Source organism: Cavia porcellus, unplaced genomic scaffold, assembly GCF_034190915.1.
Source record: "Cavia porcellus strain 051 isolate PalLab524CR breed Dunkin Hartley unplaced genomic scaffold, mCavPor4.1 scaffold_6, whole genome shotgun sequence".
Lineage (NCBI taxonomy): Eukaryota > Metazoa > Chordata > Mammalia > Rodentia > Caviidae > Cavia > Cavia porcellus.
This window is the reverse complement of record NW_026947489.1, coordinates 57005169-57017001: the sequence shown is the minus strand read 5'-3', so window position 1 is coordinate 57017001 and position 11833 is coordinate 57005169. Positions and strand designations below refer to the sequence as shown.

The following is an 11833-nucleotide window of genomic DNA, read 5'->3' as shown; positions in this document are numbered from 1 at the left end:
AGTCTTTAAAAACTCAGTATCACCAACCGGGTCAGAGCCAGGCCACCAGGGCCCAGGATCTAGGCCGCCAAACCCCAAGTCCCAAACAATGCCCCACCCTCGTCCCCGCTGCATTCTGGGACATGTAGTTCCCTTTGCAAGACGGCTGTAGATACAGAAAAGAAATAACAAGAGCAGGGCATACTGGGAGCCTCGGCGCCAACGCGGGACTCCGGAAAGCGGATATGCGATGCTTCCTGGGACTTGAAGTCCATGGTCGGCCTCGGCTGTGGAGTCCAGGTCCTGGGAATCAGGCACAGTAGAGAGTCAGCGCGCGGCTTGCTGGGCGTTGTAGTCTTCTTGCCCGCCGCCCCGGGCGTTCCTGGGAAACCTGGTCAGTTCAGGACTACAAGATCCAAAATCCTGTACGCGGATAGCAGGTCGGGCGGGCCCAGAGGCTGGGGTACCGCCTCCTCTGCAACGCCGGGGCCGAATCTTAGAACGGAGGGCCCGCAGGGGTCCCTGCGGCCGCCGCGATGCAGAAATACGAGAAACTGGAGAAGATTGGGGAAGGTAATGGAACCACGACGTGTTCCTTTAAGGTCTTCTTCTGCAGATGCTGTAGTATTCCTTGCTGCTCCCTACGGTCAGCAATACCTGCATCTCCGACCTCAGCACTGGCTGAAGCCCTGACTGCTGAGGCCAACACTCCGTGCAGACACCAGTGCTCCCCGTGTTAGCATTTCCCGCAGACTCCCATTCACAGCCCCAGCACTCCTCATAGACGCGACCTCTTAACCGGGCACTTCCTGCACTGCTCACCCCTAGGCTCAGTACCACTTGCCAACCCCACCTGCGCCTCCAGCTTCAGTTCGCTGCAGACCTCCATCCTCAGGATGTCTGCAGGCCCTCATTCTTCACTAAACTCCCTTCCCTATTTCCAGAGCCTCTTGGGGGCACTACCTTTATGATAGTTATCCGTACCCCTGGGCCGCAGGCTCCTTACCCCTCAGTCTCTGCAGGCACCCTTCTTGCCGCGCCCCACCTGCCCTATCCTCCCACCTGCAAAGCTATTCCCAGCCGAACCTTCCCTCTGAAACCCTCCCCATGCATGCTCAGAGGCTGCCCCCTCCTGGGAGGAATTCCCTAGGGTAGCAGAGAATGCAACGTTGTTTTCCTCACCCTTGACCTCCTCCTAGGCACCTATGGAACAGTGTTCAAGGCCAAAAACCGGGAGACCCATGAGATTGTGGCTCTGAAGCGGGTGAGGCTGGATGATGACGATGAGGTAGGATTGAGGCGGATTGGGGGAGGGGCAGAGAGGGCTGGGGGTGTTCTGACTGCACATCCTGGCTCCTGATCATACAGGGTGTACCCAGTTCAGCCCTCAGGGAGATCTGCCTACTCAAGGAGCTAAAGCACAAGAACATCGTCAGGTGTGTGCACCTGCCCTCCCTGTCTGTGTGTGAGGTATTGGAAGGGGTGGGCTTCAGCCATGGGCCAGGCTGGTTTGGGATGGATGTTAGGGACCAGCTTCCTTAGCCCTTCCTTCTCCCTAGGCTTCATGATGTCCTTCATAGTGACAAGAAGCTGACTTTGGTTTTTGAGTTCTGTGATCAGGTAAAAGACAGGCTTGGAGGGCAGAAGTCTTGGGAGGATACTGGGGCCCAAGACTGAGTTAAAAACTCTGCCCCATTCTCCAACCCTATTGCTTTTTAGGACCTGAAAAAGTATTTTGACAGCTGCAATGGTGACCTCGATCCTGAAATTGTGAAGGTTAGTGGAGGACTGTCCTGGGAACCCATAAGCTGGGGTGGGTTCAAATTTAGTGTGAGTGCTCCTTTAGTGCAAATTTGGGCCTGGAGGGGTCAGAAAATGAGCAGACTCTGGTGCTGCTCTCCAGGGCCAAGACCAGCGTTTTAACGTCCTCTTGTTTGACTTGCACAATGAAGTTTAATCTCGATGTTTGCATTTGAAAGATGTAAAAAGGAAGCTTGCAGAAATATGTTCCACTTGTTCCAGAAGTTCTTACTGAACCCTTTGCTGTGCACCAGGCACTGGTCTAACTCCAAGACCATGTGGTTTGGTCCAGGCTCCAGGAGAATCAGGTTCCAAATAATACTGTAATACTGTATCAGGTTTGTGTTGATCGGCATGGCATGTGCACTCAGGTGTGGCCAGGTGGGGGCAGTCAGATGGGCCAGGAAGGCAGGAAGCCCCACCAGACTGTAAGTTCCTGAAAGGTGGGAACCAGAGCCAGCTTATCTACTGTCATCCATCTAAAAATCCTAGAAGGTTAACGGATGCAAATCCAGTGGGCCCCAAGCATGGAAGAGGGTACAGCAGGAAGCAGGCCATCTGCAGGGCATAGCCCTTACCCAGCACGTCTGACCTTTCTCCTAGTCATTCCTCTTCCAGTTGCTGAAAGGCTTGGGATTTTGTCACAGCCGTAACGTGCTGCACAGGGACTTGAAGCCCCAGAACCTCCTCATAAACAGGGTACTGCTCTAGAGAAAGAGGGAGGCTGGAGAGGCTGGAGTCGGGGATTGGGGAGCACTGGGGAATGGGCCAGGGAGTGGGGAGCTGGAGCCTGCCCCTTCTCATGTTCCCCTTCATCTTCCCTCAGAATGGGGAGCTGAAATTGGCTGACTTCGGCTTAGCACGTGCATTTGGGATCCCTGTTCGCTGCTACTCTGCTGAGGTGAGCTGGGGGAATGGGGAAGGGCTTCAGGAAGGAGTTCCCAGTGACCATCCATTCTGTCTGAGCTGCCTCCTGGAACCTTTTCTCCAGGTAGTCACACTGTGGTACCGTCCACCAGATGTCCTCTTTGGGGCCAAGCTGTATTCCACGTCCATCGACATGTGGTCAGCTGGCTGCATCTTCGCAGGTGACATCCTGGGGCTTTGTGGTGGCACTTGCATGTGCTTTATGCGTGACATATAGCATCTGGAGGGTCCCCTGTGGGGTGAGTAGGCAGGACTCCTGGGGCTGGGGCTGTAATGCATGGGGGCTTAGCTCTCTCTTCCTCCCAGAACTGGCCAATGCTGGGCGGCCTCTTTTCCCTGGCAATGACGTGGATGACCAACTGAAGAGAATTTTCCGATATCCTTCCGCTTCCCTTTACCCACCACTCTTGTCCTCCCTGCCGAAGGGGAGTGGGCAGGGAGCTTAGAAGAGGACCAGGGGCAACAATGGTCTGGCCCAGGAGGGGACATCAAGGGCTGCTCCCGTGGCAGGGAAACAGAGCTTGCTCTCCTCTACTGAGTGTACACTGTCCCCTTGAATGTACAGCCTGTAGGCAAGGAGGGTGCTCCTGAGGTGGGAGGTGAATCCAAGGATGCAGGAGCCAGAAGGAGGGGCGGGAGGGATGGGCACAGTGGTTCAGGTTAAATTAGTTAACGTCTAGACACAGCTAACGTGCCTGGCAGTGCAGTGGGGTGAACGGGAGCCACATAGGAGCGTGCTTGTTGTGAAGTGGGACGTAGAGTGGGAGGGGCGGGGGGTGAGCAGGTTTGAGGAGCTCTACCCCTTGGAGGAAAGCGTGCCCCACTGCCCCTGGAGGTGCACAGCCCTTCCCACGAGTGACCTTGACCCCGTGGACACGTTGCTGGGGACTCCAACTGAGGAACAGTGGCCCGCCATGACCAAGCTGCCAGACTATAAGGTGTGATGATGGGGCACGAGAGCGGTCAGGGTCATCAGAGGTCCCCCTATTTCCGAGCACCAGCAGCCTGCTCACCGCGTACCTCTGCTTCACCTTTCTGCCTCTCTGCAGCCCTACCCGATGTACCCAGCCACAACATCCCTGGTGAATGTAGTGCCCAAGCTCAATGCCACAGGGAGGGACCTACTGCAGGTAGGTGACCAGGACAGGTCCAGAGGGACAAGGGGAGGGCAGAGCAGTGGCAGCCACCCTGCCCTGAGCCTGATGCCTTTCCTCTCCACCTGCAGAACCTCTTGAAGTGTAATCCTGTCCAGCGTGTCTCAGCAGAGGAGGCCCTGCAGCACCCCTACTTCTCTGACTTCTGCCCCCCTTAGGCCCTGGGTCCCCTGGCTGCCAGGCTGGGGCCTGGCCTGTTTAAGCCCCATGAGAGAGGGGAGGACAGGGGTGGGGGTTGCTGAGGTCCAGCTGTGCTGGGCCGAGCCAGGGTGGAGGCACCCTGGCCCGTGGACTTCACTTACTCCACCTGGACTTTATTTAATTTTATAAGCTGGCCCTTTTCCCAGTCTGATCTGGGGTGGCCGTGAGGGGGGCTGGGAGACTATGCTGCACCTTAGCATCCTCTGCAACCCTACTTCTAGCTCAGGCACAGCCAACTGGCCACACCCCACCTCCAGGCTGTAACAGGCCTGAGCCTAGAGGCTAGAGACCTTGACCTTTGACCCGCCTCCTGGGGTCAGGGCAGTGCTACCCCTCACCCCCTTCTGCATCTGTCCCATCTGGGAGCAAAGATGGGCTTCCTCCTGAACAGGGACCAAAGGGCTGGTCTTTCCTTGTGGCTACCCCCGTCTCCCCACTCCCTCCAAAACCTGCAGGAAAGACCCGAAGCTATGGTTCTACCAGGAACATCCCTGCTCCCCTCTGCCAGTTTTCCAGTGGTTGCAGCACAACAAAAGAGAGAAAGGGGCCTGAGGCCAAGGTCTGGGGTATGTTTCCTGGCAGGAGGAGAAGGGAGGGCTCTGCAGCCCCATCTCAAGCTGGGGCCTTTGACTTGTGGGGAGATTGGGGATGCAAGAACTGTTCCCCTGGAATGCCAGGGATATGGCATTTGGAAGCTGAGGCAGGAGGGAGGACTGCTGAGAGTTTGAGGCCAGCCTGGATTACATAATGAGACCTTGTCTCAAATAAAAGAAAAAAAAGACTTCCTGTGGAGACAGGTCACGTGTCATGCCTAGTTCCAAACGTGAGAAGAGCGCTCATGGCCTTTGAAGGAGGATGCCAGTTTGTATTCTTAGAAATGGAAGAGCTCCTTGCCTTCTGCCCTGCTTGCTGGGCTCTGGATGGGGGCCCCCTTCCAACTGTGCCCTGAGAGTGCACTTAGCACCCATGGACCAGACTCTGTACCTCCCCTTGAGCTCTGGCTTTGGGGAAAGGGTCCTCTTCTCTGAGATCCCCATAAACTCATTCATACTAAAGTGCAAATGACTACCTCTACAGCCATCCTGTCCTAGAGACTTGTGAAGGCCCCCTGGGCTTTGGCCCCAATGTTTGTGAAGCGCATGCAGCTCACAGTAGCTGGTCTATGCTTTTGGACTGACTGGCTAGCCTCTGCCCTGTGAGAGGAACACCAGAGATGGATGCACACAGGCTTTATTTGGGGTGAAGGTAGCACAGACGCACAGACGGAGTGTGGCCCTCAGGCCCTGGACTGCAGCTCTAGAGCCGTGTGACTAGGTAGCAGGTGCGGTGGGAGGTGGAGAGCCCCTTGGTGACTGCGCAGGGAGGGGTGGGAGGCCTGGGGAGACACCACTGGCTGTGGCAGGCACCTTCACCACGACCCTCCACCCTGGACCTCAGAGGGCCATTTTGTGTTACCTGTGGCCCAAACTGAGGTGGGGGACATGAGTCCCATGGCCAGCCAGCCCCTCCTGAAGCTGCAGGAGGAAAAGGGACATCAGAGGCGCTTTGGGTGGGGCCTGGCACTCCTCTGGAGTTGGCAGGGCAGGGAGAAGGGACTGTTACCAGGTTGGTGCCAGAGTGTCTTTGGGAGCGCCTTCGGTTCCAGAAGTACCCCAGTACCCTGTCCTGGAACACCTGAGGACCAGCAGGGGCAGGTGGCCAGGGCATACCTTCCTGGGCTCTTGGGACCGGCCCCACCCCTCCCAGCCAGGGCCCTGCCCACCTCACAGAGGAAGTCTAAGATCTCCAGGATGGTGAGCAGGCTGGCTCCGATGAAGAGCCCCATCTGGCCCCCAATGTCACCTGTGGAGGCAGAGTGCCCATCAACTCAGCCACCTGCCTGGCCTGCGCCCACAGGACCCCAGGCCCTCTTCGCACACCCACCGAGCAGCTCTGACATCTCATAGGCCTTCTTCTGGTCCACCGTCTCATAGTTGAGGGCCTCAAAGAAGATGTCCAGAGCAAGCACATTCTCTCTGCAGGAGGATAGGTCCAAGTGTTTGCCAGGCACCCCTGAGTCCCGGAGCCCCTGTCGGGCTCCCAGGAGACTCAGCCACAGGAGACCGCCCCACCTGCCCCTGCCCCACCTGCCCCTGCGTAGCTCACATGATATAGGCCTCGCTGCGGTTGAATTTCCGGGCTAGGTAGCGGGCGGCGGCGCGGCTCGGGAGCCGCACCATGGAGAGCTCCTTGGCGTAGCGCGTGATGGCGCACGGGTTGGGGCAGGCACACGTTTCCTTCCTCACCACTGCGTCTGCAGGCCCCAGAGGCGGGGTCAGGGCAGCCAGCCTGGCTTGATCCAGGTCAAAGATGGGGGTCAAAGGCGGGGTCAAGGGCGGGGGAGGCTTGCTCCTTACCCAGGGCTGGGCCAGCACAATCCTTGTACTGCTGGGGGCTGCACACGGGTGCGCCGCCTGAAGTGCGAGGAGACTGATACAGGGTCCCGAGCACCCTTCATTCATGCTCCTTCACCCCAAGACTGGACCCCAGCTCCTTACCTGGCATATGCATCATCCGGCACCCACACTTCCGAGCCACATAGCGGGCCTCACAGGCCATGCGACACCCCATTAGGCTATAAGGAGGGCTGGGGTTGGAACTGGGACTGAGGGAACCCAGAAGATCAGAGGGTTCCTCTAAGTTGGGGTCCATAAAGGTGGAACTGCAGTCACCCCACGGTGGGGGCAGGAAGCTCAGCTGTGGAAGGATAGGGTTAAGGAGGTTCTGGGACAGGGAAAAGTCACTGGAGTTTGGAGCCAGGCTAAAGGGCTGAGAGACTGCAGGGGTGCAGGAGGAAGAAGGGGGCTGGGCTGACTTGGAGCAAAGGGAGGATACTTGCTGCTTCTGGCAGGACACAAAAGTCTGGTAGCCAGGGGCTGCCCCGAAGCCCAGCTGGTCGATGATAGGAGGCTCCTCCTGGCTGTGGATCTGCACTCTGATCCCCACCTCAAACGGGGTGTCATCTGCAGGGAGGGGCCTTTGAGGCCTGAGCCCTAGCCAGGGGATCCCTTTCTTGGCAGTGGCCTGTCCCCAGGGCTTAGAAGAGCCAACCTTGCACTTGATCGTAGAAATCACATGCTGGGGGTCTCTGCACACCTCCGCCCCCTCCTCCTTCCCCTAGCTTTTCACATTCCATTGCCACACTGCACAGGGCACCCACTCCCACGTTCCTCCAGGTGGGCGCCTACCCATGGGCTTCCACACTGGCAGATACTCTTCCTGCTGCACATCCAGCAAGATGTCCAGGCCATTGCCAGCTCCCCCTCTGGAGGTGGTGAGTGGCTCTGCCCCACTCGCACCAGAGTTGAATGTGTAGCACTGTCCCATCCGGGTGAAGATCTGGCAGGGGATGGGAAGTGACAGCCTTCTCCTCAGACAAGACTGAGCACGCAGGGCTGCTCCTCCCCGTGGGTTCATCTGGGTCTCCCCTTTGCATTTTGAGGCCCATGACGTCCCAAGCCCTATACTGTGTAGTGGCGCCCTAGTGCCCATTTATTACCCACTGCATCCACCCTCACTAAACCCCAGGCACAGCCCACGGGACAAGTGTCACTTCTGGGATCAGGAGGAAAGACAGTAGGTGGCTGGCTGCCTCCTCGGGCTGGCAGAACACCGAAGAGGTGGAGGAAAGCAAGCTCGCTGCTGGCAGAGAGAGGCTCTCTGACCAAGGGTGGAACCAAAAGCAAAAACACCCCACATGGGAATGGGGCCTGCACAGCCTGCTGGGAGAGAAGCGGGGGACAAAACGGTACTGTAGGGTGGAAAGTTGTGGCTCGCAGGAAGGAAAAGGTGTCAGAATGAGGGCATCAGAGTCCCCTGGAGATGGTGGAGGTGCCTAGATGGTGGGTCTCTGGGCAGGATGTGTAGGGGCTAGCTCACCACGGTGAAGTTCTCGGGCCCACAGGGCTCGCCACGGTAGCGACAGTCCAGCAGCATGTCCTCCAGCGAGTGGCCAGCGCGGGCATAGAGCTGTGCCATGTCAAAGGTGGGACTGGGCATGAAGCCGGGCGGTGCAGGCGGCCGGCCCAGGGCGCGCAGGAAGGCGGTGTGCTCCGCGGGGTCCAGGCCCAGCAGCGCGGGTCCAGCCCAGTGCAGGTCATTGGGGGTGAGGCGTGAGCGGCGCAGGGGGTTGATGTTGCACAGGGTGACGGCTGGGAAGGTGAGCTGGTTACTCTCACGCTCGTCCAGGACTGTTTCGTGGTGGAACTCCCCATAGTACTGCACCCGCTCCGCCACCTGGTAGATGAAGGCTGCCAGCGACAGGAGCACGGCCGAGGCCCACAGCCCGCGGCGCAGGGTGAGGCCACCAGGGCGAAAGACATGGCCCAGCCCGTGCAGTGTGCAGCTGCTGGCGAACACGTGGATGTCCGAGCTGGGCCTCTGAGCCTCCTCCAGCCCTGAGGGACCCTTCATGGCTGGAGCTGGAGAGGGAGAGGGCAGAGAGGAAATCTGTGGCTTGGAGGGAGGAGGGTGGGCGGCAAAGCAGGATTTAGGTGGTCAGAAAGGGATGAAGTGAGCAGAGAAGAGGGTGGGAGAAGAGCCAAGGTGAGCAGGAGGGAGGCACTGGCCTGGGGAGACAGGAAGAGATGACCTGAGGGTCCAGCTCAGCCTTCTCTGGAAACAGGCGGTGGCTCAGCGCCGGGCACTGCAGCAAGGACCAGGTAGGATATGAGCAGTGATGGCAAGCAGGGGCTGTGGAGCTGCGTGGAGCGATGCTGAGTGGAGCTGCAGCAGAGGATTGGGTTTCAGCAGTGAGGGGGGCCTGGGGGCAGCAGAACGGCCTGGAGGGCAGGGAAGTCCCTGCAGCCCTAGGCTGAGCCATTAGTGCAGGGGGAGCACTGCTAGCAGAGACCAGAGGCTCCAGGAGGAAACCACAGTAGTCCTGGAGAGGGCTCAAAGGGAGCCCAGGGATAAGCTGGGGCTTCGGGTGCTGTTGGGGTTAGATGTGTCTCTGCCTCAGCTTCCTGGTTGCAGCCCCTGCACATTGGGCCTGGGGTCTGTCACTGACCCTTGGCCCAGCCCCTCCCTCTGCTCTCTGGTTCCTGAGAGCCCCATCTGCGTTCATCTCTTGTTGTGGAGTAGACTTGGCTCTTGACCAGGCCTGAGAGTGGTGGGAAGCTTGGCATCAGCAGATCTCTCCTTTCTGGGCCTCCAGCATTGCAGGCCTTACTGGATCAAAAGGGCCTCCTACACCCCCACTCCAGGGACACCTCGTTTTATGGACACCGTATCCCCAAGGAGTCAGATCTCTGCCTCTCCGTACTCAGAACCTTCGGTAGGTGAGGCTGGCCTGATCCCCAGGTGATGTGTGCCCACTGGTACCCCCTAGGTGTGGGGCACTCCCTAGGGGTACCCTTGACTTCATATCTTCCCCTTCTTCCTGAACATATCCTAGAGACCCTGCCCCTGGGAAACCCCTTTGAGGAGTGGCTGCATACCCTGCCATGGTGTGATATGTAGGGTTTTATGTAACCACATTCCCTGACCAGTGGGGGTTTCCAGTCTTTCCAGCACAGACACTTGCTACCAACATGAGACAACCTCAGGAGTCGGTAACCACAAGGCTGGTGCATGACCAGTGCATGGTTGTAGACTTCCAGAAACACAATGGCTGAGTCAAGAGGCTACAGCAGTGGTGATCTGGTAGATGTCACCAAACTCCTCCCATGGTGGCTGTCACTCTGTGCTGCCACCAGCATGGGAGAAAGAGTGCATCTGTTCCTGCACGGGGCACTTCTAAACCAAGGGCCTTTGTGCCCTGAACCCACTGAGTGCCCTCCAGAGAGCAGAGCCAGCAGTTTGCCACCCCAGCAGGGTGGAAGAGGGATTGAGTTGGGTCTCCCACCAGAGTCACAGTGATCTCAGCAGCTGCTGTCTGCAAGGCCAGTGCTGCTGGCTAGGCCAAAGCTGGGCAGGGAGCTGTGCCAAGCTGGAAGGCTGTAGCCCCGCTGAGCCACGGGGGGCCGCAAAACACAGGCACAGGGCCCTGGTCCTGGTCTGTCAGCTCTGTACCGGCTAAATGCGTGGTGACGTTCACTGCAGGCCTGAGGGCAAAAAGGAGGCTTGTCTTTGTGGACCTACGAAGTTTATTTCATCTCATCTGAAAAACATTAGAGGCCACCATATTAATTTCAGTGGCTTCTGGTTGTGAGCTGTGGGTACAAAGTTCTCCCAGCAAAACATGATCATGCTGTGCCTCAACTGTTCCTCTGTCAAATCTTTAGGCTGTGTTGAGACAGCACCCTGGGTTCTATCAGGATGTGCTGGGCTCAGCAGCACAGGATGGGTGTGTAATTGGGGAGGGATGAATACAGTGGCTTGCAGCACTGAAATGACCATTTTCTGTCTACCACACTGTGAGTTTTGGTCTTGATATGCAGCTCAAGCCCCCATGGACTTGTTATGTATCCCAGACTGGCTCTGAATTCACATGTATCCTCTTGCCTCAGCCTCCTAAATGCTGGATTACAGGTATGCACACACAGAGTTCACACTGTGGTTTTTAAGCATTTTACCACAGGTCACCCCATTTAACTTTGTTTTTAATTGACCCAGGGTCTCAGTATGTAGTGCAGGCTGGCCTTGAATTCAGTGATCCTCCTGCCTCAGCCTTCTGAGCCCTTGGGATTACAGATATCCCACTTTTTTTTTTTTTTTGGTCTTTTTCTTTTTTTATTGGTACCAGGGATCGAATTCATGACTGCCTGCTTGCAAGGCAGGTGCTTATGCTGCTGAGCTAAAGCCCAAGCCCCTACCCTTGGGATTACGAATAACTCCCACTTAACTCTTGGAAGAAGCTTCCAGAAACAAGCATGGCCAAGCTGCTGCTCTCTACTGTGCAGGTACTGCTGCAAGGCTGAACATCTAGGCAGGTGGCTCTGTGGCTGGTGTAATGTCCCCACAGGGCACCAGATCCAAACCATGGCCTGAGCCACTGTGGCCTCTTATGGAATGACCTCCCAGCCACAGCCTGTGCTCTACCTACCAGTACAACTACCCCACGGAAAACAGAGCCATCCCTTTGCCACAGGAGGAGTCCAAAATGGCAGGTGGGCTGTGGAGGTGCAGCACAGGGACCTCCTCTTTCCACACTTGGAGGACTGGAGTGCCGTGACTGGACATGGCTGGACAGGGGAGCATTCTCAGTGGGAAGTGTCCAGGTGGAAAGCCACCAGCCTTGTGTATGGGTGAGGAGGGCTGCTGCAGCTGTGGCAGCACAGGGACATGTGGGCCTCACTGCTCTGTCCTGGGCACGAGCTCAGTGCACAGGCCCTTCCCATGAACATGGCTCCACAGGTGCCCGCAGGGCCAGCCCACCCCATTCAGTGCTGGGGCCTCAGGCTCACTCATTTAGGCTGCCTCTGGTCTCTTGGTCTGCTTCAGAGGAGCAGGAAGCTGGCCTCGGCCTCATTGGGTCAGACTCAAAGCATGTAGGCAGGGCAGCGGTGTCCAGCAAAGCAGGCAGGTACATCCTATGGGAACGGACCATTCACCCTGTATCCTACCCTGACCAGCTGTGGCCCCAGCAGGCACTGGTCCATGGAGGGCGGTGGGGGAGAAATGCAGACTGTGGGATCTGAGGTAATGGGAATGGAGAGAGTTTAGGAAGGGGGCTGTGGGAAGGCTGGGGGCATGGGTGACAGCACCCAGGTGAGGTGATAAGGCAGGTGAAGCTCTGGCTGGGGTAGAGCCCTGGGTGTTCAAAACTCCTGGGAGCTGGGGCCAGGACAACT

The 11833-nt window shown here is 57.7% G+C and overlaps 2 protein-coding genes across 7 annotated transcripts; one reads left to right on the top strand and one right to left on the bottom strand.

Annotated features, from left to right (window-relative positions):
• The first annotated feature begins 386 nt into the window (after positions 1–386).
• Positions 387–4857, top strand: Cdk5 (cyclin dependent kinase 5). Of its 2 annotated transcripts, XM_003469669.5 has the most exons (12): positions 387–552; positions 1179–1267; positions 1348–1415; positions 1539–1599; positions 1699–1755; positions 2383–2478; positions 2606–2680; positions 2771–2867; positions 3013–3082; positions 3584–3644; positions 3756–3836; positions 3932–4857. In XM_003469669.5, exons 1-12 carry the CDS (start codon positions 516–518, stop codon positions 4016–4018), a joined length of 879 nt encoding a protein of 292 aa, XP_003469717.1. In that variant the 5' UTR covers positions 387–515; the 3' UTR covers positions 4019–4857. The 2 variants fall into 2 exon arrangements, with proteins under 2 accessions (XP_003469717.1, XP_063106822.1); XM_063250752.1 differs by lacking the exon at positions 2383–2478.
• A 418-nt stretch (positions 4858–5275) lies between these two features.
• Positions 5276–11753, bottom strand: Asic3 (acid sensing ion channel subunit 3). 5 transcript variants are annotated; one of them, XM_013152182.3, is made up of 12 exons: positions 11447–11753; positions 10113–10200; positions 7980–8521; positions 7289–7439; positions 6599–7063; positions 6458–6514; positions 6207–6354; positions 5985–6076; positions 5824–5903; positions 5664–5735; positions 5517–5575; positions 5276–5436 (listed from the first exon to the last, which is right to left on the bottom strand). In XM_013152182.3, the coding sequence occupies exons 3-12, from the start codon at positions 8511–8513 to the stop codon at positions 5358–5360; spliced, it is 1737 nt and encodes a 578-aa protein (XP_013007636.1). In that variant the 5' UTR covers positions 8514–8521; positions 10113–10200; positions 11447–11753; the 3' UTR covers positions 5276–5357. The 5 variants fall into 5 exon arrangements, 4 of the variants coding, with proteins under 4 accessions (XP_013007636.1, XP_013007637.1, XP_063106821.1 ...); XM_013152183.3 differs by having other exon boundaries at positions 6599–6797; positions 6936–7063; positions 7980–11753; XM_063250751.1 differs by lacking the exons at positions 10113–10200; positions 11447–11753 and having other exon boundaries at positions 7980–8251; positions 8337–8471.
• Positions 11754–11833: the final 80 nt, after the last annotated feature.

Excerpts from the sequence above, each read along its gene's own strand:
- Cdk5 (XM_003469669.5), top strand. The coding sequence starts at position 516 with ATGCAGAAATACGAGAAACTGGAGAAGATTGGGGAAG. Across the intron at positions 2,479-2,605 it reads AGAACCTCCTCATAAACAGG|AATGGGGAGCTGAAATTGGC; the intron begins GTACTGCTCTAG and ends ATCTTCCCTCAG. Across the intron at positions 3,083-3,583 it reads CAACTGAAGAGAATTTTCCG|GTTGCTGGGGACTCCAACTG; the intron begins ATATCCTTCCGC and ends CCCCGTGGACAC.
- Asic3 (XM_013152181.3), bottom strand. The coding sequence starts at position 8,513 with ATGAAGGGTCCCTCAGGGCTGGAGGAGGCTCAGAGGCCCAGCTCGGAC. Across the intron at positions 5,904-5,984 it reads TGAGATGTCAGAGCTGCTCG|GTGACATTGGGGGCCAGATG; the intron begins GTGGGTGTGCGA and ends CTGCCTCCACAG. Across the intron at positions 5,736-5,823 it reads TCTTAGACTTCCTCTGTGAG|GTGTTCCAGGACAGGGTACT; the intron begins GTGGGCAGGGCC and ends GCTGGTCCTCAG.